Source organism: Pimephales promelas, chromosome 2 (assembly GCF_988280905.1).
Source record: "Pimephales promelas chromosome 2, fPimPro1.hap1.1, whole genome shotgun sequence".
NCBI lineage: Eukaryota > Metazoa > Chordata > Actinopteri > Cypriniformes > Leuciscidae > Pimephales > Pimephales promelas.
In genome coordinates this window covers 8,152,984-8,178,780 of record NC_142770.1, presented here as the reverse complement: position 1 = coordinate 8,178,780, position 25,797 = coordinate 8,152,984, and the positions used below count along the sequence as shown (strand labels likewise).

Genomic DNA, 25,797 nt, shown 5'->3' with positions numbered 1-25,797 from the left:
TATATTTTTAAATATATATTGAATAATTGTCTGAAAAGATATTGTTATTTCATTTTAATTTAGTTTAATGACAATAAATTCAAATATATTTTTGGTAACACTTTACAATAAGGTTTCATTTATAACAATGAGCAATACATTTGTTTCATTATTTATTAATCTTTGTTAATGTTAGTTAATACAAATACAGTCATTCATTGTTAGATTCAATGTTAACAAAATATAACTTTTGATTTTAACAATGTATTATTAAATGTTGAAATATGGTGAACTAGGATTATTAAATTATGTAGATGTTTTGTTAATGCTTAGTTCATGTTAACAAAGAAACCTTTTTTAAATTAATTTTATAATGAAATTGATAAAATACAATAACGTTTCCTTGTATTTAAAATTAAATGTGAATAATAAGTTATATATTATTATTAATTTATGTAAAAAGTGTATTTAATTTACATTTATTTAATTTTAATGTAATTTTACATTTTATTATTATTTTTTATATATATAATCACCCCAGCTTGGTGAAATTAAGGATATTTACTGAAGATTTATTGAATAATGGTCCAAAAAAAAAAAAAGAATTATTATATTATATTATAATTATATTGTTTTATTTAATTTAATGACAAATACATTCAATACTATTTTTCAATAATTGCATAATAAAATGAATCAATACAATATAAAAATATATATTATATGTTATTATAATAAATAATATTAATTAACATTAAATGTAAATATTAAATAAATAATTATAATTATTTAAATATTAGTAAAATGTCATTTAAATATATTTCTTTTAAAAATGAATCTTACTTAAAAACATATTTCTTAATGAAATATGACTATTATTAATACTAAACTATTTATTTAATAGAAAAATGTGACTGTTAATAATAAAAATGCTCAAATAACAAGTACTCCTGTTGAAGGTAAGTGGTGTTCTGTAAGGAAAAAAGCTGAAATCTGAACTGACAGTGACATGAGGGAGTGACTAGTGGAGTTGACAGCAGGTACATCCCACCGTCAGCCCTATAACAGTCCCGTCAGCCCTCCCTCTCCACAGAGCATCACTCCTGCTCTCCTCCTCCCTCTCACCCCTCGCTCCAGAGATCCTGGGATTTCCTATGGCTCAGTGTCAGAGCTGCTCTCAAAGCATGGGCGCGTATTATTGCCTCGTTCGCAGGAGGTTCAAGAGAAGACGCAAAAAACGATCCGAACGCAAAGGTAAACTGTCCGTTTTTCCACATAAAATCACTTTGAGCCGCTCTGGAGCGAAGTTCTTAAATGTAAACATTCGTAAATTTTTACCGTAAACATTTGGCACTTTGTTTTGTTAGATTTATTTGTTTCAACTTCATCCTTTAAATGAGGATTTATTTAGGGTACCAACTATAAATATGTTTTGTTTGTTTGAGAGAGCTATTTTTGTTCGATTTGGAGGTATTTCTTTTAGTTATTTATTATTTATATATGTATTTTTCTAATACAGAAGAAACAATATTTCTATCATTATTTTTGAAACCTGTCATAATAAAATTATGTTTGAGAAGCCTATCTGAATATGTGTCTTGTAATATAACAATTTTCTATCCGTACAGAGGAGACATAGCCTGTTTTAGCAAAATATATTGAATTTAATAAGGTATCTTTGAGCAAACTTCAAGTATCATTTGAGTATATGTTTGCCGGGCCGAGTATCCTGGTTTTTGTTAATCAAAATATGGTCACCCTATATTTATTATGTGTAGATTTCTGTTGCAGAAATTGTCCATTAGTATTGTTTGAGTCGCTTTTATTTGTGATTTATTATCGATGCCGTTATGTAGTTTAACAATGGCCAAGGAAAGTTTTTAAATAATTTTTGAAATGTTTAAAATTGTGATTTGCGAGGCTGGAAAAATAATATTATTTTAAATATTTTTTTTTCTATTTTTATGTATGTATGTATTTATTTATTTTTTTCTGTTTGTACCACGAATTGTTGTTTATTATACTTTCAGAATGCTGGGTTGTTTTTAACTCAATTTTGGGTAAAATATGGACAAACCCAGCCATTGGGTTACATTTTTAATGTCCGTATTTTACCCAAAATTGAGTTGAAACAACCCAGCATTTTTTAGAGTGTATTGGCATCAATAACGAAAATAAAAGAAGAATGTGATTCCAACTGCCATGAATTTTTTTTAATTAATTAATTACATTTCTATTAAATTAATATAAAAATTCAAGCCACTGATATGTCTATAGTACATTTTTAATAAGTATACTTAATTTTTTTTATACATAACAGTTAATCTGCTATTTTTATTTTTTATTTTGGTGAACATAAAATGGCTTTTAAAAATCCAGTGATGTACTAATGGAAAAGCCATGGAAACTAGTTAAAATATCAAGTCTCAGACTAGTACGTTATGTATACCTGGTGTGTTTCAGCTGTCAAGCGTTATGTTCCCCTGCGTCTTGCCCTCAGACGAGGTTGGTAAAAGCTCATGTACTGTTTCTCTCTCTCTTCTTGAGACTGTCGTGTCGGTGCTGAAGGCGGAAGATAGCAGGTTCAATTCAGACAGCTCCTCATGTGTGAAGTTTAATCCGTCTCATTAGAACGGCCACTTCACGCTGCTAATCTCTCACCATGGTTACGCCGCCACTCCAGTCCAGTGCAGCCGCGACTCCAACGATGAGCAATTGAGTTAGAATTAAGATAAACGATAAGCTTTTAATTCACTTCCGCAGATATGTGATGCTTTGATGGGCCGAAGTCCTTCCTGAGATGTTAATAAGTATAAAACTAACTTTGCCTTTTGATTATGATCTTGCCTTTGTTCCCGTTTACAATGGCAATGACTTCTTTGGTGGTTAAGCAATCACTTTTGCAGCTGAAATGATAGCAGGGATGGGAATCACAAGTAATGGCAGGTTTTGATTAGTTTGAATTTATTAGAGACCTTGACGATGATTCTTTTAGTAGTTTTGAGGGAGAAAGAATGTGGAAATGTTTATTCTTATTGCATTTATAACCCTCAGAAGCCTGTTTTCAGATTATGGGAATTTCCAATTGTTCAGTAATTTTGCAGGTTTGAAGTCTTTTCCGGTTCTAAAGGCATATATATATATTTATATTTAGGGCTGTCAGACGATTAATCGCATCCAAAATAAAAGTTTGTGTTTACATAATATATGTGGATGCACTGTGTATAATTAATTATACTATAAATTATATATAAATCTATATACTGTACAGTATACACATGAAAATATTTCTTAAATATACAAGCATGTGTGTATTTATATAAAATAATTATACACAGTGCACCCACATATATTATGTAAACACAAACTTTTATTTTGGATGCGATCATGCGATTAATTGCAATTAATCGTTTGACAGCCCTAATATATAAATATATATATATATATATATATATAAAATAAAATATATAATTTTATTTATAAATAATATTTATAAATGAAATTATATATTTTTATTATATATATATATATATATATTGTATATATATGAAATGTTATATATATAAATTTATATAAATATATTTATATATATATTTATTAAATATATATATAAATATATTTATATATTTCTATAAATTTATATATATATAACATTTCATATAATTACTTATTTATTTTTATTACTTTATTATTTAGTTTTGTGAATTGTAATTTTTACTGAAATGGTTTTGAATAAGAAGTTCTTGATTTCTTTGGAAAACGCTGCTCACAACCTTTTTTTCTTTTTCTTTTTCTTCTCCATCTTAATCCTAAAGCAAGGTTTGCAGACATTCTGGCATCGTCTGGGTGAACACACACACACACACACACACACACGCACACGCACACGCAAATGAACCGGGAAGTTATTTGGTTTTGGGTGCCTGGTTGAAAATATAAAAATTTTAACAGAAATGGGGCACAGCAAATTAGATAAACATGGTTACTTAAGCGTTTCTACACCCTGTGCCATCGTCTCTCATGCCCAAACATAGAGATAAAAAAACCATTTCCTCTAGACCAAGTGTAGTGGAGTGAAGTCCTGGGGGACAGACTGTGAGTTTAATCTACTGGAGGGGGGAATAAATTCAGCATTAGCTCAAGCGATTCACGTTTGACCAGCCGAAACCGAGACCGTGTCCAGTCCACCTGTCTCCTCCTCTCCCCCTTTTCCCTTCTGATGGACTTTGCGATAAATCCGTCTCCGTGGCATGTGGTCTGTTCTGGAGCTTTGCTGATAAAGTGTGTTATCTATCCCACCTGTTCTCATCTGTAACATCAGTGGCACCTGTGTTTGCTCCTTTAGACACTCCTTCATGCATTGAGGATAACGGCTTTTCACTTTTTTTTAGAGGTTTGCTCCTAGTTTACCCAAACATAAAAAAAGTTATGTTGTATAATCGCCTTTAATGGGATTCCAAACCGGTATGACTTGCTTGCTTTTGTAGAAGACAAAAGAAGATATTTTGAACAATATATAATAGAAGTCAATGGGGTCCAAAACAACATCACAGTGGACCCCATTGACTTGAATGGCGAAAAATAAACATTTTTCATAATGTTTTCTTTTGTGTTCTATGAATGACATGAGGGATAACTGAAATAATTTATTTTCATTTTTGGGTGAATATAACAGGGAATTACATTAGAGGTTTGCTCCTAGTTTACCCAAACATAAAAAAGTTATGTTGTATAGTCGCCCTTAATGGCATTCCAAACCGGTATGACCTGCTTTCTTTTGTAGAAGACAAATTTTGAACAATATTTCAACTGTTTTTGTCCATATAATGGAAGTCAATGGGGTCCAAAACAACATCACAGTGGACCCCATTGACTTGAATGGCGAAAAATAAACATTTTTCATAATGTTTTCTTTTGTGTTCTATGAATGACATGAGGGATAACTGAAATAATTTATTTTCATTTTTGGGTGAATGTAACAGGGAATTACATTAGAGGTTTGCTCCTAGTTTACCCAAACATAAAAAAGTTATGTTGTATAGTCGCCCTTAATGGCATTCCAAACCGGTATGACTTGCTTGCTTTTGTAGAAGACAAAAGAAGATATTTTGAACAATATATAATAGAAGTCAATGGGGTCCAAAACAACATCACAGTGGACCCCATTGACTTGAATGGCGAAAAATAAACATTTTTCATAATGTTTTCTTTTGTGTTCTATGAATGACATGAGGGATAACTGAAATAATTTATTTTCATTTTTGGGTGAATGTAACAGGGAATTACATTAGAGGTTTGCTCCTAGTTTACCCAAACATAAAAAAGTTATGTTGTATAGTCTCGCCCTTAATGGCATTCCAAACCGGTATGACCTGCTTTCTTTTGTAGAAGACAAATTTTGAACAATATTTCAACTGTTTTTGTCCATATAATGGAAGTCAATGGGGTCCAAAACAACATCACAGTGGACCCCATTGACTTGAATGGCGAAAAATAAACATTTTTCAGAATGTTTTCTTTTGTGTTCTATGAATAACATGAGGGATAACTGAAATAATTTATTTTCATTTTTGGGTGAATGTAACAGGGAATTTTATTACACAATGTAAACTCGTAAAAATGCAACTGCCAACCCCAAACTCACACCATGGTCTCAGTATGTCTGACTCCATTTTTCTAGCTCTCTTTCTATCTCATTGTTGGCGTGTATGTCTCAGTACATGTGCGTTAAATGATGAAATCGCCTGATTAGCTTTACGAATTGACACGCAGCCCTGCCGCTGCCCGCCAAGTCCCTATGGAGTCGGCACTCAACGAATGCTGTCATAAAGATTTTACAGGTCCTGTGGTGAAGACATGGCTATACTGGCAGATGCTAATTGTCTTTATTTGATGACTTGCAGTTATCATTGTAAACTCCAAGTATAAAGAGGCTATGACACATTCACAAAGCTGAGCAATGACATTATATTGGAAGCATCATTGCTGTTTTATCAGTAATTTTGTTGAAATATATATAAGTCAACAACATGTACACAAATTTTAATATACACAAATTAAAACTATATATATTTATATGCATGTTTTAATTTGTGTGTATATTATGTATTATGTTGTAACTCATATTATGATATTGGATGTTGGTCTGTCACTAATATATATATTTTTGCTTCCACAGGGATCTTCAGCAAGACAATGAATGATGGTAGGGAAAATATAGTTTGTGTATAGTTTAAAATATATATATATATATATATATATATATATATATATATATATATATATATATATATATGTGTGTATTTTTATACTAATTTGTCAAATATTGCATGTTAAATTTGATGCACTTTATTGTTTAAAGAAGCTCTAGCCATAAAGCAGCATTTTAAACACAACACATTTCTGAGACTTCAAATCATATGTTTTTTCAGTGACCTAGGAAATTGTAAAATAACTTGTAGGGTTGAATTCAAGTTTCCGCTTATAGTCCAGGAAAAGTAGCGTTTTACGACAGACTAATTGTAAAATAATTTTTTGCAGCTTAGATGATTTCTATGAGGTGTCCAGAACAACATACTAAAAGTTCTAAGAAATCCTAGTCGGGGAAATATGTTAAATTCTCATCAATCCGAGACGTGTGCTAATAAGGCCAGGCAATAGTACAACAATGGAGCTATTTTTTTCCTTTACTCCTATCAAAATGAAACTTTACACAATGAAAGTACCATTGAAAAGTACAACATTTTGTATTACAAGAATTTTAATAATCAAATGAGCTATACACTAATCAAATATGCCCAAAATACACCCAAATAGGCGTATTTTTTCCTTTACTCCAACCACAATAAAGCTTTACATATTCCTGTGTATTGTTATTGGCACACGTCTTGGATTGATGAGAATGAAACATATTTCCTCAACTAGGATTTCTTAGGACTTTTAGTATGTCGTTCTGGACACCTCATAGAAATGATCTACAGATTCTACACTGTAAAAAAATATTGTTGGTTTAACTTAAAAAAGTAAGTAACCTGGTTGTTCCTTGAACTGGAAAAAGTGAGTTAATACAATGAAGGAGAATGATTTAATCATCAGAAACTCAAAATTATATGTTATCTGAACTAAATAAAATATTTAAGTTGATTTGACAAAAGAAAAATGTTGTGATAACTACACTGTAAAAAAATATTGTTGGTTTAACTTAAAAAAGTCAGTAACCTGGGTTGCCTTAAAATTTTAAGTTGATTGAACTGGAAAAAGTGAGTTAATACAATGACGGAGATTAATTTAATCGTCAGAAACTCAAAATAATAAGTTATCTCAACTAAATAAATTATTCTAAAGTTGATTTGACAAAAGAAAATATGTTGTGATAACAAATCTTGAAAATATTTTTGGCTCCAAAATGAGTTTGCCTGGAAACGTTTTTCATCCGATGTGTCACCAAACGAAAAACATACAATATTTTCAAACAGGTTTTCGTAGCCCTCAAACCGTATTCACTTTATAGCCCTTAATTCTGTAATTGTGGACAAATGTGGGCACAAAGAATTTTATTTATTATAAATGTTATATCACTGTCTTCGATAAAGTTTTATCTATCCATTTATGGTGTTTTTTTATATTTTGGAGGTATTTTTGAATTTATTTACTTCCAAAAGTACCATATTTTCTATTTTAAATTATGCTTATTTTTATGTTTTATTTTTAACTACATTAAAATATCATTCCAATAAGTTCTTACAGCTAAAACCTAAAGATGAAGTGATTTTGCTGTCACCTGGTGTCTTATTTTGGCTCTTAATTACAGTTTTTTCCAATTCATTTCTATGGGTGCCCATTTTTGACCCAAATACAAGATTAAGGAGTTTTTATTTCACTCTCTTAACATTGTGGAATTGTGTTCAGGAGGCAAACTTAGGAAAAGTAGCCAAGTCTTGTACCGCTCAGATCAAGGGAAGTATTTTTTTTAAAAATAAATCAAAACTCTTACCCACATTTGTCCAGAATACAGTTTTAGGGTTAACATTGTACCTCTCTGCCATTGGTCAGCCAAACCGATAGCCACACATCAAACTTATACCATTGGTTGAGCCAAAATAAAGAAATGTTAGCTGCAGAATAATGGACAACTGGGTTGAAGGAGTTAGCATTTCTTTTTGGTGATGCTTGGCTTTACCTTTCATCCAAGACCAATGGACCATAATACCTTATAGACTGACTCTGAAAGTTTGTTTCTTCACTTTTGCTGACACTTGGAGAGAATCAGGCCAAATGTCTTCCTCTATCTGCACAGGAACACAGTGAAAGTCCAACACACACACACCTTTCTCTGTCCAGATCTCTCTTTCTATCCCGTTCTGCATTTCTTCAGCTCTCCCTTTGGTCTCTCTCACTCCCAGTGTTTCCTGATGCGTCTTATGATCGTACATCTACCCTTGACTCAGAAAGACCCGCTGCGCATTTAAAGCCGGCTGCTCTCCGTGGTCCTGAATTCATCTCTCTTAGCCCGCAGCTCTCCATGGTGCTGAACAAGTGGCATTTAATGCAACGTCCCGTGCTGTTTTAAAGCACCAAATGCAGTTTCCAACATGCTAAAAGTGTCTGCGATGCCGTTTCAACTCAGTTAATAGCTGATATCTTAAGAGAGCCAAGTGGTGTTGTTGTTTTTTTCAACTTTAAGAGTGATGAGGTTTACAAGGTCAAGTCGAAAGTTCAAGCAAGTTTAGAGATCACTGCATACAGTTTGACTCCAATTTGACTGAAAGCGAGAAGACAAAATTGTGGTAAAAGAGACAACAATTATTCGATTAAAACAGATGTTGAATGGTGAGTGATGTCGGCTAATGTGCCAGGCGTCACACTGTGAGAAACGCTTCCTATTATTCCACGGGCTTTCATTTCCACGAGGTTTGCCAAAGCTAACCCTTCTTTTATGGCATTTTACCGTCGTCGCCATCAACAAGCAGGTGCACTTATCTCAGAGTGAAATGTGGACCGATTTCGCAATCCGCCACTTTATTTTCCAGTTCTTGCATGCATAATGGTTCCTAAGAGGAAGGTCTTTTGATTTCGTGTTTGTTCACCGAAAACATTTTCTCAGCTCAGTCCGGCATCAAATGGGACATTTCAGAAAGATTGAAAACTTGAGATGACAGGAAATAAAATGGTGTTTATGTCTCGAGTGTCGGTATATCGGCTTTAAAAAGCTTCTGTTGAAGTGCCTGCACACGTCACTCGCTTTAATAGCTTTCATGATTTATCGAGCTTCTCAGGCTTGTTTATCATGGAGTCTCTTATCGACTGTATCCACTTCACTCGGCCCCTTCAAAGACTGCCGTATCCTCATTCAAGACACTTTCGTATCTCCCCGCCTTTGGATTCAGTTATTTTGTTTCTGCCAATATTTGTTTCAAAAGATTTCATAAATGTTGCTATAGAGGTGTGGCGACGCTTGAGAAAGTGATTGTAAAATGTCTTTCTTTTTCCTCATTGATGTTGCTCCGAACCGATATGACCTTGGTTTTTAAAACATGTCCAAGTATTAGATCCAATAAACGGTGAACCGTTCCTCGCCATCAGACGTCTAATTCTTCTGAACTGGTTCCTTGCCTCGGCTTGAGTGTTTTCTCAAAGTGTCTCTTTCCCTGATTCATTATGGGAATGTTAGCATTTAATTGGGCAATAATTGCACCTGCACATTAGATGTCTCCCGTCATTAAAGCTGGTTAATTAGCCTCATTAAGGGAGCAGGCGGAGGGTGTAAGTGGGAACAGATGACTTCAGTAAGCAGAAATCATGATCAGAGAGGAATTTTAAATGTCCTTCCCTTCGATTCTCTGTAATAGGAGCCAGTGGGCGGCCCAGGGGCCAGCAGAAGTTCTGCAGTCTGGATGTGGATGAGGAGAAACACATAAGTGAGTGTTCTGTCTTTCCTTATGTACCTCCGTCTATCTGGAAATTAATATGTGGATAAATTCTCTTATGTGGAAGATGTTTCATTTTTGGGCGCCAAGTGGAAGATGGTAAGGAGTATCCTCAAGTACTATTTAGATATTCCTGTCTCTAAATTCTAAGTTCAGCATGGTATCTTTTCGTTCATCAGTTCTTGTTATGACTGTGGCTTAGCATATATATTATATTGCTATACTTTATATTTTGGGGTAAAACTGGGACAACACGGTATTATGATAATCACAAAATAATTTTAACAAATTTTAAAATATTTGTCAATAGCCATGTTTCTATCCAAAGTTACGAATTTAACTTGAGCGCATAATTGGAATATCGCATAATAAATTAGCGAATAAAGCACAGTTTCCATCCAGTTAGCGGAAGAGAATAAAATCGTAATTTCCTGCAAAACTGGCATTTCCCCTAAATTACTGCCGCCTCAAAGCGCACAGACAAAACACAATAAAGTTATCATGCTTTCGTAGGCGGATGCCTGCTGTTTGGGAACGCAGGGGTAATTATACTGAACCACTTTGACGACAGTTTTTGGTCAAGCATTTTAAGATGACTAAAGCCGGATTCACATATAGCGCCTAAAAACGCGTAGAAAACGCTGGGCGCGCTGCATTCTCCATTTTCCAAAGCGCCAGGGCGGTTGCGCTTCAGTTGGTTCTTGTCACATGACCTATTGTGTGCGTATGTTGCGCTTGCGGTATTCTGAAAAGTTGAGATGTTTTTATCTCGACGCGGCGCTTCCATTATGACCGCGCATCGCTTCCATTATGTGCGTGCATACCACGCGCCTACATTTGAAATAACGAACTTAAGCGCGCAAAAGACGCGATATGTGAACCGGCCCTAAAACAGCATTTCAGAGGTCCGCTGGTTAGTCCAATTTGGCCGGAATCACATATAGCGCCTAAAACGCGTAGAAAACGCTGGGCGCATCGCATTCTCCTTTTTCCAAAGCGCTAGGACGTTTGCGCTCCGGTTGGTTCTTGTCACGTGACCTACTGGGCGCTTCTGATGCGCTTGCGGCATTCTGAAAAGTTGAGATGTTTTTATCTACGTAGATGTGGCGCTTGGAAAAAATGAGCGCGTCGCACCGCGACCATGTCGCTTCCATTATGAGCGCGCATGCCGCACTCCTACATTTGAAATAACGAACTTGAGAGCGCAAAAGACGCGATATGTGAACAGGCCCCAGAGAATGTCTAATTGAAGAGAATTGGCACTGGCTGGTTACTTCCGGGTTCTGGACTGGCTGCAGTAACGCGTCTCTGTCCATGCGGGGGCACTCGCGGTCGATTGCAGAATGAATGGGAGTCAATGGGGTTTCACCCCCAGAAATCCACTTTTCTCAGGATGAATTTTTTTGCCAAGTAATTTGAAAGTTGCATTCAAAAGGGAGGGCTAAGAAAATACACTCAGCTGAAAATTGCATTTTTAAGTTCACTTTTCTGTTCTAAAAATCCGTTCAAAACTGTGATGACGTCGTACAATAGCAGAATGCTAGCGTGTTCCGGCCAACAACAGCCTAACCTGTAAGAAATCAAAAGGACATAAGCACTCGTTCATTCGACTTTTGGCCTATAATCTATATTGAACTTGCGTAATCAACAATAAAATCTTTTTTGATTTAACGACAAGCAGGTGAAAGAGACACATTTAGCCGTTTAGCCCCATAGACTCCCATTCATTCTGCTCTCGCCCGCGATCACCTCTAGTGGAATTCTAATGGAACTGCAACCAAGATAATACACAACGGGGCTAATAGGAAGTGCCAAGGCTCTCCGTTAGACGGGCTCTGCAGGCCCTTATGCCGTCCCATCGCAAAGTCACGTCTTTTTTGATGCTCATCGAGGAATTTATTCGGTAAATTTGTTTCCATTGTAGTTTATGTGCATGTTTATGCACAGCCAATGACGCTCAGGATCTGTTGCGTACCAAATCCTCCGCCATCGTCTTGTCAGTCATCTCTCCTAACTCTTGTCACGTTATAATGAAATCTGACTCCTTCTGCTCTGTGCTGCGACTCTGCAGCTTGTGCTAAATGGAGCTTTGAAGCGTCCGTCAATTATAGCGCCAGTTGTCCAACTGAACTAAATGGTTATTATTTTTATAAAAAAGTAAAACGACAGTAATGCAGTAATGGAGGCCAAGTAATGTTGGTTTTCCGCTTTTCCAACGCTCTATCAGTGAGATCCTGTTTTCGTATTTTCCAATTGAATGTTGTCTTTGAGGTTACTCTGTACTAGTTCACTGTCTGTAGAGGGCATAGTCAGGAAGTTAACACCATGCCCAGGAGGACAAGTTAGTGTGGAGTTTTGAAGCATTATTTTGGGTTATTGGTTGTGTTTAAACTGTTTTGTTTGAAGATTCATCCATGGCCTCAATGTTCTGTTTGTTTTGAGCTTGTTCATTGCACTAAAGGTTTACGAATAGGGTCTTCAAGGTAAGAAGATGGGATTGCACCTTAAGACCACTGATTCCAATAGATCTCTCTCAGTTTCTTTCTGACACTGATTTTAACATTATAAGCTTCTGAATCAAATGGCAAAGTTGCTTTCTCTGGACATCGTAGATGGAAACCACAACCTGGACAGATTATGAAAGAAGCCATTGGGGATCCATGGGGATTAGATTAGAAACAACTACGGCCTCGATTGTTTGACAATGATGCTCAAGAAGCACGGGTAAACACAAGAGCCAGTTTTGCCGTTGTGGAACTGAACGAGAACTCCTCTTTCCAAAAGCCTGGGTATTTTTGGTCTGGCCTAAACATTCTGTGACACAACTTGATGAGGTCCAGGCCCAACGCAGAAGAAAGCCAAGATAAATGCAGCGGAAAATGCTTGCACTCTTTCCAGTTTCCCAGGGCATTGCTTGCATCACCAAAGAATAGACATCACTAATCAGAAATTTGGGAACACCATAACGACACTTCAGCAGCAAAAATGATACGATTGTCCCAAATGAGCTTCAATTTGGATAATACTGAACTTCTGTTGGCACTGTGTATTTCAGTAGTTTCTTGTCTCTATTTTCTCTCTATACATTTATTTTCCTGAGCACCAAATGGAGTAACTTGTGCTTTTACTGCAGGATGTTATAAATGAGAATTTACCCTCATTTCCATCAGCTTTGGCAACTGGTTGGTTTGATGTCACTTGTTTTGGTAGTTTTGCTTCTTTCCTGCAACATATTATATCGATATTTATCACATTTTCTTTTGGAAACTGTGTAAATATCTAGTAGGATCTACAAATGTATTTATTGTTAACAAGGTTAGCTCTCCGTGTGAAGTTAAAAATGCTTCTAAAGCAATATTAACATTTTTAAAGCCAGAATGTTACATTTTTTAGATTGTATCATTTCCATCCAGTTACAAAGAAAGATGATAGAATCTCTAAATTTTACATTTACAAGGTCCTGCACCGAAGGCATTGTAAGTTACTCTCTCTGGACATCACAGGTTCGTGTAGCATGGATGTTAAAGAAAACCGCAACCTGGACAACCTCTCCTCCAAGGAAGCGCTGGGGGAGGGGCCTCACGTAGCCAATGGGAGCACTCGGGGATTGAGCAGGAAACGCCCACTGGAGGAGGGCAATAAAGGCCACGGACACTCCAAATTCCGCCCCAAGAAGCGCAGGAAACCGCAAGGGCCGGTCTTGCCGAAAAATGCTCTCATGCAACTGAATGAAATCAAACCGGGACTGCAGTATAAACTTCTGTCGCAGACGGGGCCGGTACACGCACCCGTGTTCGTTATGACCGTCGAGGTCAACGGACAATTGTTTGAGGGCTCCGGCCCAACAAAGAAGAAAGCCAAACTGAATGCAGCCGAAAAAGCACTGCGCTCTTTTGTTCAGTTCCCCAATGCATCCGAAGCTCATCTCGCGATGGGTCGCACACTGACCGTTAACACGGACTTCACCTCGGATCAAGCTGATTTCCCGGACATGCTTTTTAACGGTTTTGAGACGCCCGCACAGCCCGATGAACCCTTCTACCTGAGTCTCGGCAGCAATGGGTCTGTCTGCTCTCTAAACAAATACCCTCTCTATGTGACTCTGAAAAACAACAACAGGTTACATCCTTCTCTCCCACTACCCCCTGCACTCACAACGCCCCCTACAGGCAGTGGCAAGAATGCAGTGATGATCCTAAATGAGCTTCGGCCGGGACTGAAATATGAATTTGTGGCAGAGAGCGGTGAAAGCCATGCCAAGAACTTCATAATGGCAGTTAAAGTGGATACGCAGATCTTCCAAGGGTCCGGCCGGAATAAAAAACTGGCGAAATCGAGGGCAGCCCAAGCGGCATTGTCAGGTCTCTTTAACATGCAACTGGACCAGACGCCATCTCGACAGCCAATCCCCAGTGAGGGACTTCAGCTACACCTGCCTCAGGTGAGAACTGAGAACCCCATTTTTCTTTTTTATAAGGGGTTGTCATTTACAGTACTTTATATGGAAGCTTGTTTCTGCCACTGGATTAAAAAAAAATAAATAAATAATTGCGACCTATCTCACAATTGCGTGATATAAAGTCAGAATTGCGTTACATAATGTTGCAATTCTTAGAAAAGACAGAAGTGTGACTTTTAATCTCACAATTCTGACTTTTTCTCACAATTGCGAGTTTACATCTCGCAATTCTGACTTTATATCACATAATTGCGAGTTTATATGTCGAAATTCTGACATTTTTTCTCAGAATTGTGAGACATAAACTCGCAATTCTGAGTTATCAGGCCAATTCTTTTTCCCCCTCAGAATGTTTTAAATCTCACAATTCTGACTTTATATAACGCAATTCTGACTTTATATCTCGCAATTCTGACTTTATATCTCACAATTCTGAATTCATAACACGCAATTGCGACTTTATATCGCACAATTATGACTTTATATCACGCAATTCTGACTTTATATCTCGCAATTCTGACTTTATATATCACAATTGCGACTTTATATCTCACAATTCTGACTTTCGCAATTCTGCAATTCTGATATTTCGCAATTCTGACTTTATATCTAGCAATTCTGACTTTATATCTCGCAATTCGGACTTTATATCTCACAATTGCGACTTTATATCTCACAATTCTGACTTTATATCACGCAATTCTGACTTTATATCTCGCAATTCTGACTTTATATCTCGCAATTCGGACTTTATATCTCGCAATTCTGACTTTATATATCACAATTGCGACTTTATATCTCACAATTCTGACTTTATATCACGCAATTCGGACTTTATATCTCACAATTCTGACTTTATATCTCGCAATTCTGACTTTATATCTCACAATTCTGACTTTATATCTCACAATTCGGACTTTATATCTTGCAATTCTGACTTTATATCTCGCAATTCTGACTTTATATCTCACAATTCGGACTTTATATCTTGCAATTCTGACTTTATATCTCGCAATTCGGACTTTATATCTCGCAATTCGGACTTTATATCTAGCAATTCGGACTTTATATCTCGCAATTCGGACTTTATATCTCACAATTCGGACTTTATATCTTGCAATTCTGACTTTATATCTCGCAATTCTGACTTTATATCTCGCAATTCTGACTTTATATCTCGCAATTCTGACTTTATATCTCGCAATTCGGACTTTATATCTCGCAATTCTGACTTTATATATCACAATTGCGACTTTATATCTCACAATTCTGACTTTATATCTCGCAATTCGGACTTTATATCTCGCAATTCTGACTTTATATCTCGCAATTCTGACTTTATATCTCACAATTCTGACTTTCGCAATTCTGATATTTCGCAATTCTGACTTTATATCTCACAATTCTGACTTTATATCTCGCAATTCTGACTTTATAACACGCAATTGCGACTTTATATCACGCAATTCTGACTTTATATCTCGCAATTCTGACTTTATATCTCGCAATTCTAACTTTATATCACGCAATTCTGACTTTATATCTCGCAATTGCGACTTTATATCACGCAATTCTGACTTTATATCTCGCAATTGCGACTTTATATCTCGCAATTCTGACTTTATAACACATAATTGCGAGTTTATATGTCGAAATTCTGACATCTTTTCTCAGAATTGTGAGACATAAACTCTCAATTGCGAGTTATCAGGCAAAGTCTTTTTTCCCCCCTCAGCCCCTCAGAATGTTTAAAATCTCACAATTCTGACTTTATAACACGCAATTGCGACTTTATATCTAGCAATTCTGACTTTATATCTCGCAATTCTGACTTTATATCTCGCAATTGCGACTTTATATCACGCAATTCTGACTTTATATCACGCAATTCTGACTTTATATCTAGCAATTCTGACTTTATATCTCGCAATTGCGACTTTATATCACGCAATTCTGACTTTATATCACGCAATTCTGACTTTATATCACGCAATTCTGACTTTATATCTAGCAATTCTGACTTTATATCTCGCAATTGCGACTTTATATCACGCAATTCTGACTTTATATCTTGCAATTCTGACTTTACATCTCGCAATTGTGAGAAAAAAAGTCAGAATTTTGAGATAAAAAGTCGCAATTACCTTTTTATTTTTCATTATATGGCGGAAACAAGCTTCCATAACTTTCCCCTTTGACATGACCAACACACAGCAGCTAAATACAGTCGTCACTCTTCTGAAATAACTTTTTTCATTTAATCTCTATGATTTTTTTTTATAAATATTACCATGTCAAAATGACCTGTCAAAACTACCTCATATAATGGGCTAAGACTATTGACCACACCATAAATGAATTAATTTAATTTCCATAAGACCACATACATTGGACCTGTCATGCATTTTATCAAGCTTGATATTGAAAAACCAATTTTAATGCGATTAAATGCTATGCTTGGGTAGCTTTGCTTAACCATCATTTGTCCTTTATAAAGCTTCTGCCAGTCTTCATTTAACAATTTTAATTAAATCAGAATCTACACACAAACGTTTCAGTTGGATTTCAGATGAAGTCAAGCATTAAACCTTTAATCGGTGCGCCAGTGTACACAGCATTATTTACACATTAGCTAATCCTGTTCATAATCCCTCCCATCCCCCCTTGATAACAAGCGAAGAGAATAAACAGAATCTTAATTAAAATCAGATACAGGAGCACTTCTCAAACAAGAAAACGCAAAATCTTTCAGTCTGTCAGTCAAGCAATTCATTTCTTTTGAGATCGAGCATTAAAGACACGTTTTGTCAGCCATTTTCAGTTTCAAAGTAACAACTTCATGTATTGTTTTGAATTCGCAATTTACACAAATACGTTGTGCGTTTTGATAGAGATGTTTGTAAAGTTAAGGTTGTGGGTCCCACAGGTCCTCGCAGATGCCGTCTCTCGTTTAGTTGTGGAAAAGTTCAGCGAGCTGACAGACAACTTCACGTCTCCACATGCACGGCGGAAAGTTCTTTCAGGTGTTGTCATGACAACCGGTAAGCACACGTCTGATAGGAACGTTGATCTAGAAACATCATGTTCTTTTTGGCTAATTCTCGTCGACCATTTATCAGGTACGGATGTGAAGGATGCTCAGGTGATTTGTGTCACCACGGGAACCAAGTGTATAAACGGAGAGTACATGAGTGATCGAGGACTAGCTCTTAACGACTGCCATGCTGAGATCATCGCACGCCGTTCTCTCCTAAGATACCTGTACAGTCAGCTGGAATACTTCCTCAGGTAACGCACACACACACACACTTACGTCTTATAAAATGCAATAATGTATTTTTATTAGAGCACGAATGATAAAGGATTTTGAAGGCCGATACCGATTAAAATCCGATATTCCGATATATCGCCCGATATTTTTATTTATTTATTTAAATTTTTTTCAGAAACTCGCTACAAAACATTAACAGATTTCCCTAACATGACTTATTTGTAGTTCTTTATGAGTTAACTAAATTAATATGATAATGCATTTTAAAAAGAAACTTGTGCCATCTGGTGGACAAACTATACAACTCCAACACTCATGACATGGTTGAAGCGTGTTTCGTCCGTTTTTATTTTATTTTTTAAATATTCATTTATCGGCCATTATAACTGCCGATACCGATAGTTTGGTCGATATATCGATAATAACGGCCTGCCGAAAAATCTGTCTCTAATTTTTATTGAATGAATGTTTTATAAATAAATAAAATATAAATGTGTGTATATACAATGTATATATATATATATATGCTTACATAAAAGCATGCAAATATATAAATTTGCATGCTGTTATGTAACGGTTGTCATTTTAATGTTAATTTAATGTGGTAAAAATTTTACATAATTAATAAATACATAAGTTATATATAATATAATTTTTGGGTGCTTGCAAAACTGTCTAATAATGCTTTATTTTGTAATCATTAAGAATTAACATCATTCACACTAGCCTGTGGATATGCAAAATTATTTTACGTGCGTGTAATCAATTAGACATGACCTTTTATTCACTGTGAAATAATAAATGACAGATTTGATGAGATGGGTGTCAGGCCAAGGACCTATTTTCAATTATAGACATTTCAAAGCCCTTTTAATGGCCTCTGTTGACATCATAGATCACACAAGTTTGTGTGTGTGTTTTCTCTATAGCGACAGCACTGAAGAACATGAGAAATCCATATTCAGATGGTGCAGTGAACATGGCTACCGGCTAAAGAACGATATTCAGTTCCATCTGTATATCAGCACGTCGCCCTGTGGAGACGCCCGGATTTTCTCCCCTCATGAGGCTGCTGCCGAAGGTATGTAATTTTTTTCTGACGGATGGATGGATTCGCACATTTTGTTGTTGCATTAAAATAAGGACGGGCTTTTAAAAAGTAGTAAATTAAACTCTATTCTTTTTCTTTGTAGACCAGGGTGATCGGCATCCAAACCGCAAGGCCCGTGGACAATTGCGAACCAAGATTGAATCTGGAGAAGGTACTATACCCGTCCGTACGAGTAACACCATTCAGACCTGGGATGGAGTCTTGCAAGGAGAGCGACTGTTAACTATGTCATGTAGCGACAAGATTGCAAGGTATGGTGCCATCAATAGCGAAATAAAGTAGAACTGCGAACCATGAACATTGTTTTAATACAAAATATGTGTTCTCAATTGCATCTCTTAAATTAATTTATTCTAAGTTAGCATATAGTAGAAGTGGTGATTTTTCGAATGATCCTTACATCCGAATGAAACGGCTTCTCGAACAAGAAAAACATGTAGGATGTGGCTTGATTTTGTCCATGGGGAATTGACTGGATGGTTGTGGTTAGATTAATTTATAATAAATACTGCAATATTCCATAATAAACAAGTGGAAAAGTTGACATTTGTAACCTATTAAATTCCAGAAAAAAATAGAGTGGGACTTGTTTTTATCCATCAGGAAATGTTTGAATTGTGTGTTTTAACGGGTGGGATTGAAAAATAAATGTGGTGCATTGATTCATTTAAAGATATATATATATTTCAAATATTATAATTATGCAAATTACAAGTTTGTCTTTGCAATAGATGTGAACTTTAGTGGGGGCACATCTATTTGATTTGTCCTTCTCATGTTTTAGCTAAACCCATTTCTTTTTGATTTCCATCTTGGAAGTATGCACACACGGTTTAGTCAACTTTTTCAATGTAAAACACGGCTGAAGCTTCAGTTGATGATTCACATTGAGAGAGAAAAAAGCTGCAGACATCAGGTGGCCCACTTTTGTGTCGACACCTATCCTTGATCCGCTCAATGTCGAAGTCCTCCAATGACAGTCTCACTTTTTTCCTGTTGCGCTCAACCTTTAATGAGTCCATCTCGTTAGCATTCTGTCGCATGCATCCAGCGGCTCTCAGAAAGCAGCTGATTGGGGTTTCAGAGCCAAGAAGACAGCCAATCACTTCAGCTCTCTCCAGAGCGGAGGGCTCCCTGGAGCAGGGGCATTTGGACCCTGATTAGGACTCTGATTATGGCCTCCAAAAAACAGCCGCCCTGCTGAGGGAAGCCTGCTGCCGCGCACACATCCGCATGCCTTATGTTGGATGCCAAGAATCCCACTCCAGTTAAACGCGATCGTTATCATCCAGCTGTGAGCTTGGGCTTTTGGAGAGCTCGGATCTCATGCGTCACCTTTGGAAAAAAACTCCTTTTAAAGGCCTTGAAGAAATTACAGTGATTGAGATTATAGACCCCAGGTGTTATTTTTCCGATCGTTTCAATGGTTGCCGTAAATGCGTCTCTGCGCTAGTGCTTTTTCTTGAAATCAAGATGTTGTTTCTTTCCTTTGTGGCTTGTTCTGCAACATAACCATCATGCTGTATGTCCACAGGGGGTGACTAATTTTGAACCGCTTACATGCGTTTCCTTATATTATCAATGAACGAGGTTCACCAGGTGCACACCTGTATTTTCAATAATGTTTCCGTGTTTTCTTTCTGCCTTTGCAGATGGAACGTGATTGGAGTGCAGGGATCTCTTCTGAGTTACTTTTCAGAACCCATCTATTTTTCCAGTTTAATTTTGGGAAGTCTGTACCATGCCGACCATCTTTCCAGAGCCATGTACCAGCGCATCTCAGACATGGAAGATCTGCCCCCACCGTTCACCCTTAACAGACCCCTTCTTAGTGGTATGATCTCGAATGAATAAATGGTTGATTTTATCAGTTTTTCAGCTATTTGCCCAACCACATTTGTTTCTTCTCTCATCTGCAGGTATTAGTAACACAGAAGCAAGGCAACCTGGGAAAGCTCCCAACTTCAGCGTCAACTGGACGGTTGGAGATCAGGGGTTGGAGGTCATTAACGCTACCACTGGGAAAGATGACCTTGGAAGACACTCTCACCTCTGCAAACATGTCCTCTACAGTCGCTGGGTCTGTCTGCATGCCAAGGTAAAGCATTTCTTTAAAGGTGGATGATAATGGATTACGGAAGCGTATTGCGTTCACTTGAGGAGTTAAAAATCGACTCTGTTTTTCTGAATTAACGAGTTAATTATCTCAGAATTATGAGATAATTTTTCATGGAAAAACTTTTTTGCTCTGTTTACATTTACATGTTTACAACATTATGAGCAAGTAATTTATTCATAAAAACAGAGTGAAAAAATGTTTTTTTTCATGGAAAAATATCTCGTAATTCTGAGAATTAATTCGTTATTTCAGAAAAACAGGGCAAAACATTTTTTTCATGGAAAAATATCTCGTAATTCTGAGAATTCATTCGTTATTTCAGAAAAACAGGGCAAAACATTTTTTTCATGAAAATTTTTTTCGTAATTCTGAGATAATTAACTCGTTAATTCAGAAAAACAGAGGAAAAACTTTTTTCCCTTGAAAAAATATCTCGTAATTCTGAGATAATTAACTCGTTAAATCAGAAAAACTGAGCAAAAACTTTTTTCCATGAAAAAATATCTCGTAATTCTGAGATAATTAACTCGTTAATTCAGAAAAACAGAGCAAAAACTTTTTTCCCATGAAAAAATACCTCGTTATTCTGAGATAATTAACTTGTTAATTCAGAAAAACAGCAAAAACTTTTTTCCATGAAAAAATATCTCGTAATTCTGAGATAATGAACTCGTTAATTCAGAAAAACAGAGCAAAAACTTTTTTCATGAAAAAATGTCTTGTAATTCTGAGATAATTATCGCATTAATTCAGAAAAACTAAGCAAAACCTTTTTTCATGAAAAAATATCTCGTAATTCTGAGATAATTAACTCGTTAATTCAGAAAAACAGAGCAAAAACTTTTTTCCCATGAAAAATTATCTCATATTTCTGACATAATTAATTAGTTAATTCAGAAAAACAGAGCAAAAATTTGTTTTTTCCATGAAAATTATCTCATAATTCTGAGATAATTAACTCGTTAATTCAGAAAAACAGAGCAAAAACTTTTTTCATGAAAAAATATCTGTTAATTCTGAGATAATTAACTTGTTCAATTCAGAAAACAGAGCAAAAACTTTTTTCATGAAATATAATCTCATAATTCTGAGATAATTAACTCATTAATTAAAAAAACAGAGAAGATTTGTTTTCCTGAAGTGAATGCAATATGCTTCCGCAGTGGATAAATCAAAACAATCAAGTATTAATTTTTAAATAATATGGTAACTTGGAATTTTAAAATGCCAATATCCATTTACCTCTCAGCTCAGTGAGACTCTGCGGATCCGAGGATCTCGTCCGGGCTCCTACCACGAGGCAAAACAAGCGGCAGTGGACTATCACGCAGCTAAACAAGCTCTCTTCAAAGCTTTCAACATAGCGGGACTGGGAGCGTGGGTTGAAAAGCCCATCGAACAAGACCAGTTTTCCCTCACCCCTTAAGATAAACCGGATTTATCTGGATTGGATTGTCTGCAAAAGATCTTTTGTACATTTACATGGAATGCAAGGTTTTAATCTAACCTCTAATGTTGTCACTTTTTTTGCTTCTGTTATTATTGCAAGTCGCTCATTTTCTTATCTATAATAACATGTTTATGTTCACTCAGAAAATGGCTGGCTTAAAAAGAACCCAACTGGAAACTTGGTGCTGGGTAAAAAGCTAGACAACATGTTGCGCTAAACAAACCCACACAGTTAATCCTATTGACTATGGCCACATAGTATACATTTGAAAACAACGTTTTTATTTCAAAGAGTTCCCTGTCCACACTAGCGTTTTCCAAAAGTTGCTCATCCATCCCCATTGAAACGTCTGAAAATGCTTAAATCACATTACTACAGAGCAGACTTAAAAAGTTGTACGTCCAAGTTGCAATCAAATTATGTCATAATGTTTTGCCGCAGGACAACAATTGTGTGTAAATTTTCAGTCATCTTTGTAGGAATGCAGTATGAAGACTGTACATACAGTATATGATATATAGCAGGCACACAATGCCTATCATTATATGGTATAACCATAGATATCAATCGATACAATATGCGTAAACGTGTCATCATTTTCAAATACCTCAGTTTTTACAATCAACACTACAACGCAAAAACAGCGTTTTAAAATGTATCCACTTGCGAGTGAGTTTTCAAAAAGCTCCGTCTTTGTTGAAAAAATAAAAACAAAAACGCTGTATTAAAGGGTTAGTTCACCCCAAAATTATTCAAGGCCAATATCTGATTAACCAGTCCATGCGTAGTTAAAAATAATCGAACAAAAATACCCAACTCTGCATTTAGGTAAAATCAAATAACCCAGCATTTTTAAGAGTTATTTTATTTGTAAATCTATTTCTATGTGTATGTTTTTGGTCTAAAACAATATTTCCGCTTAACTGTAATTGTAACAATTTAGTTTTCCGTTTAAATGGATTATTTTGTCACCCAATTTCTCTTTTAATGTTAAGAACGCAAAACTATTTTATTGACTAAATGACACTAATCACTAGCCTGGTTAAAACCAGACCATTCTCAGTTGTAACTGAGTTATGGTCGAGCAAATCGTCATAGACGAATCATTTCCAGAGGGGCGTCACCAACGGACGTCGTGGGTATGGTTCGACCTAAAACCAATCAGAGCGATGAAGGAGATAACGTATGCAGAGCGGCGGAGAAACATCGTCGAGTGTTGTTCTTTGCTCAGTTTTTAAAGGGTTAGTTCACCCAAAAATGAAAATTAAGTCATTAATTACTCACCCCCATGCTGTACCAACCCCGTAAGACCTTCGTTCGTCTTCGGAACACAAATAAAGATATTTTTGATTAAATTTGAGAGCTGTATAACTACCACATTGGCTCCTAAGGGACTGCCTCTTGACGGTCCAGAAAGTCAATGAAGAAAATGTTTAAATATCCCAAGTGACTACCGTGGCTCAACTATATGTTTATCAAGCGACGCGAATACTTTTTGTGCGAAAAAACAAACAAAAATAACGAGTTTATTCGACTATTTCTTTTCTTCCTTGTAGGCCAGAAACGAGATTTGCTTAGATTTCCACGACGCATGCGCGAGAATTGCGATCTGCTCACACCAGCTTACACTACTTCAGATCGCAATTCTCGCGCATGCGTCGTGGAAATCTAAGCAAATCTCGTTTCTGGCCTACAAGGAAGAAAAGAAATAGTCGAATAAACTCGTTATTTTTGTTTGTTTTTTCGTACAAAAAGTATTCGCGTCGCTTGATAAACATATAGTTGAGCCACGGTAGTCACTTGGGATATTTAAACATTTTCTTCATTGACTTTCTGCGCCGTCAAGAGGCAGTCCCGCAGGCAGCCAATGTGGTAGTTATACAGCTCTCAAATTTAATCAAAAATATCTTCATTTGTGTTCCGAAGACGAACGAAGGTCTTACGGGGTTGGTACAGCATGGGGGTGAGTAATTAATGACTTAATTTTCATTTTTGGGTGAACTAACCCTTTAACAAAAAGGAAACGCTCAAATCGCTTAAAAACAGACGCGATAGCTGATTCGAACGAGTGATGTTCGACAGCGGCGGCCATCTTTGTAATGTATCCCAGTGCTGTCGTCATCGTGTAAACCCCCGCCCCAACGTTTCTGATTGGTGCCGCGATTTCTGCGGACTGGAAATGGGTCTTAATGAGCTCTTTGCCAGACTAACTTTCAGAGCAAATCTAAATTTGCCGGACGTTATCTGGGTTTTCCCAGGCTAACTAATCACTATGTCATCAGAAATTTGATCAGATTGACACTGAGGACTGAAGTGGTACAGGGATTTGATTATCAGATGTTTTTCAATAATTGTAATTATGTAAATACTAAATTACGGTGTTACAGATTCCAGAAAACTGCTTTGGATTTCATATCGGTTACTTTGGTCTTTCCCCAAATGGCCATTCTGTGTGGATTTGTGTTATTGTTTGCATGTGTTCATGAAGTACACAAGTGTTTTGAAGCCACAGTGTACACTTTTGCAAAGCACTGTTTTTTTTGCATTACCAAAGTGTGGACTTCTCAGAAGACTGAGAGCAACATTTAGGGGCGGGTCTTTATTGTTTTTATTGGATTTTGTTTGTCTCTGCTCAGCTAGAATTATTATAAACTCTAGAATTCAACCTAGTTGTGTCGATACAAGAAAATTCCCATGAGGCCACAGATTCGGTTTGAACAGGTTCTGCCGGGCCGGAATCAGAAGTTGCTTTAAGTGCTGCATCCAAGCAAAGACTGAAACGCTGCATGAGTTTGAATGAAAGGACAGGCTGTACTGTACGAAAAAAAAAACCGTCACAATCTTCGTGGTTTACTTTGGCCTTGTGATTCTCAAATAACTCCAAGCATAATGGACCCTGAGAAAGGTTTTTCTTATAATCCTGAAAGTTGTGTTTAATTTCCAATAAATAGCATTGTGTGCAATTGTAGCGACTTTTGAAAGTTTTTCAATACCCAAACAATTTAATTAGGGATTAAAAAGCATTATCAGGGTTCTGCGTTCTTAAGAACAAAAGAGTTTCAAGTGGATTCGTTTCTTGAATTCTAATTCCACTAAATTATGACCTTTTGTTTACCCGTAATAGCGACAGGCAAAATGAAGCGATTAGCGGTGTGGTAATCGCAGTGACTAGAGTGAAATTGTGTTTATCTGAGCTCGCAGGCTCGTTGTGCCGGATTGGGCTTTGAACAATGGCACTTTCGTCTAAAGTGCTTTTATCCGTGACTCCTTTAATTCAAATTCTGGAGTGTTTTCTCTCTTTTTACATTAACATTTATCAGCTTTGAGTCCTAAAAGCATGTTTGCATCCTGTTACAAGAGTGTTTTTACAGGCTTACAACTCATTTTAATCAACGATTTTCCAATATTCTATCAAATAATACACTTTGTCTGTGTCCAGTTTGTGTTTTCTGTTGAGCTCTACATGTCTGTTTAACCTATAG

At 36.2% G+C, this 25,797-nt stretch overlaps 1 protein-coding gene across 2 annotated transcripts in view; it reads left to right on the top strand.

The window, feature by feature from the left end:
• adarb1a (adenosine deaminase RNA specific B1a) overlaps positions 1 to 25,278 on the top strand; it is a 35,914-nt gene extending 10,636 nt beyond the window's left edge. Inside the window, exons 1-11 of one of the 2 annotated variants that reach the window (XM_039682975.2) lie at positions 1,119 to 1,233; positions 6,158 to 6,184; positions 9,828 to 9,896; positions 13,409 to 14,346; positions 17,291 to 17,405; positions 17,484 to 17,652; positions 18,565 to 18,716; positions 18,829 to 18,997; positions 20,399 to 20,580; positions 20,666 to 20,844; positions 22,115 to 25,278. In XM_039682975.2, coding sequence (XP_039538909.2) covers positions 1,134 to 1,233; positions 6,158 to 6,184; positions 9,828 to 9,896; positions 13,409 to 14,346; positions 17,291 to 17,405; positions 17,484 to 17,652; positions 18,565 to 18,716; positions 18,829 to 18,997; positions 20,399 to 20,580; positions 20,666 to 20,844; positions 22,115 to 22,291 — 2,277 coding nt within the window. In that variant the 5' untranslated portion in view covers positions 1,119 to 1,133 and the 3' untranslated portion in view covers positions 22,292 to 25,278. Of the gene's footprint in view, positions 1 to 1,118; positions 1,234 to 6,157; positions 6,185 to 9,827; positions 9,897 to 13,408; positions 14,347 to 17,290; positions 17,406 to 17,483; positions 17,653 to 18,564; positions 18,717 to 18,828; positions 18,998 to 20,398; positions 20,581 to 20,665; positions 20,845 to 22,114 lie in introns of those variants that run through there. The other variant, XM_039682976.2, reaches the window with a different exon arrangement.
• Positions 25,279 to 25,797: the final 519 nt, after the last annotated feature.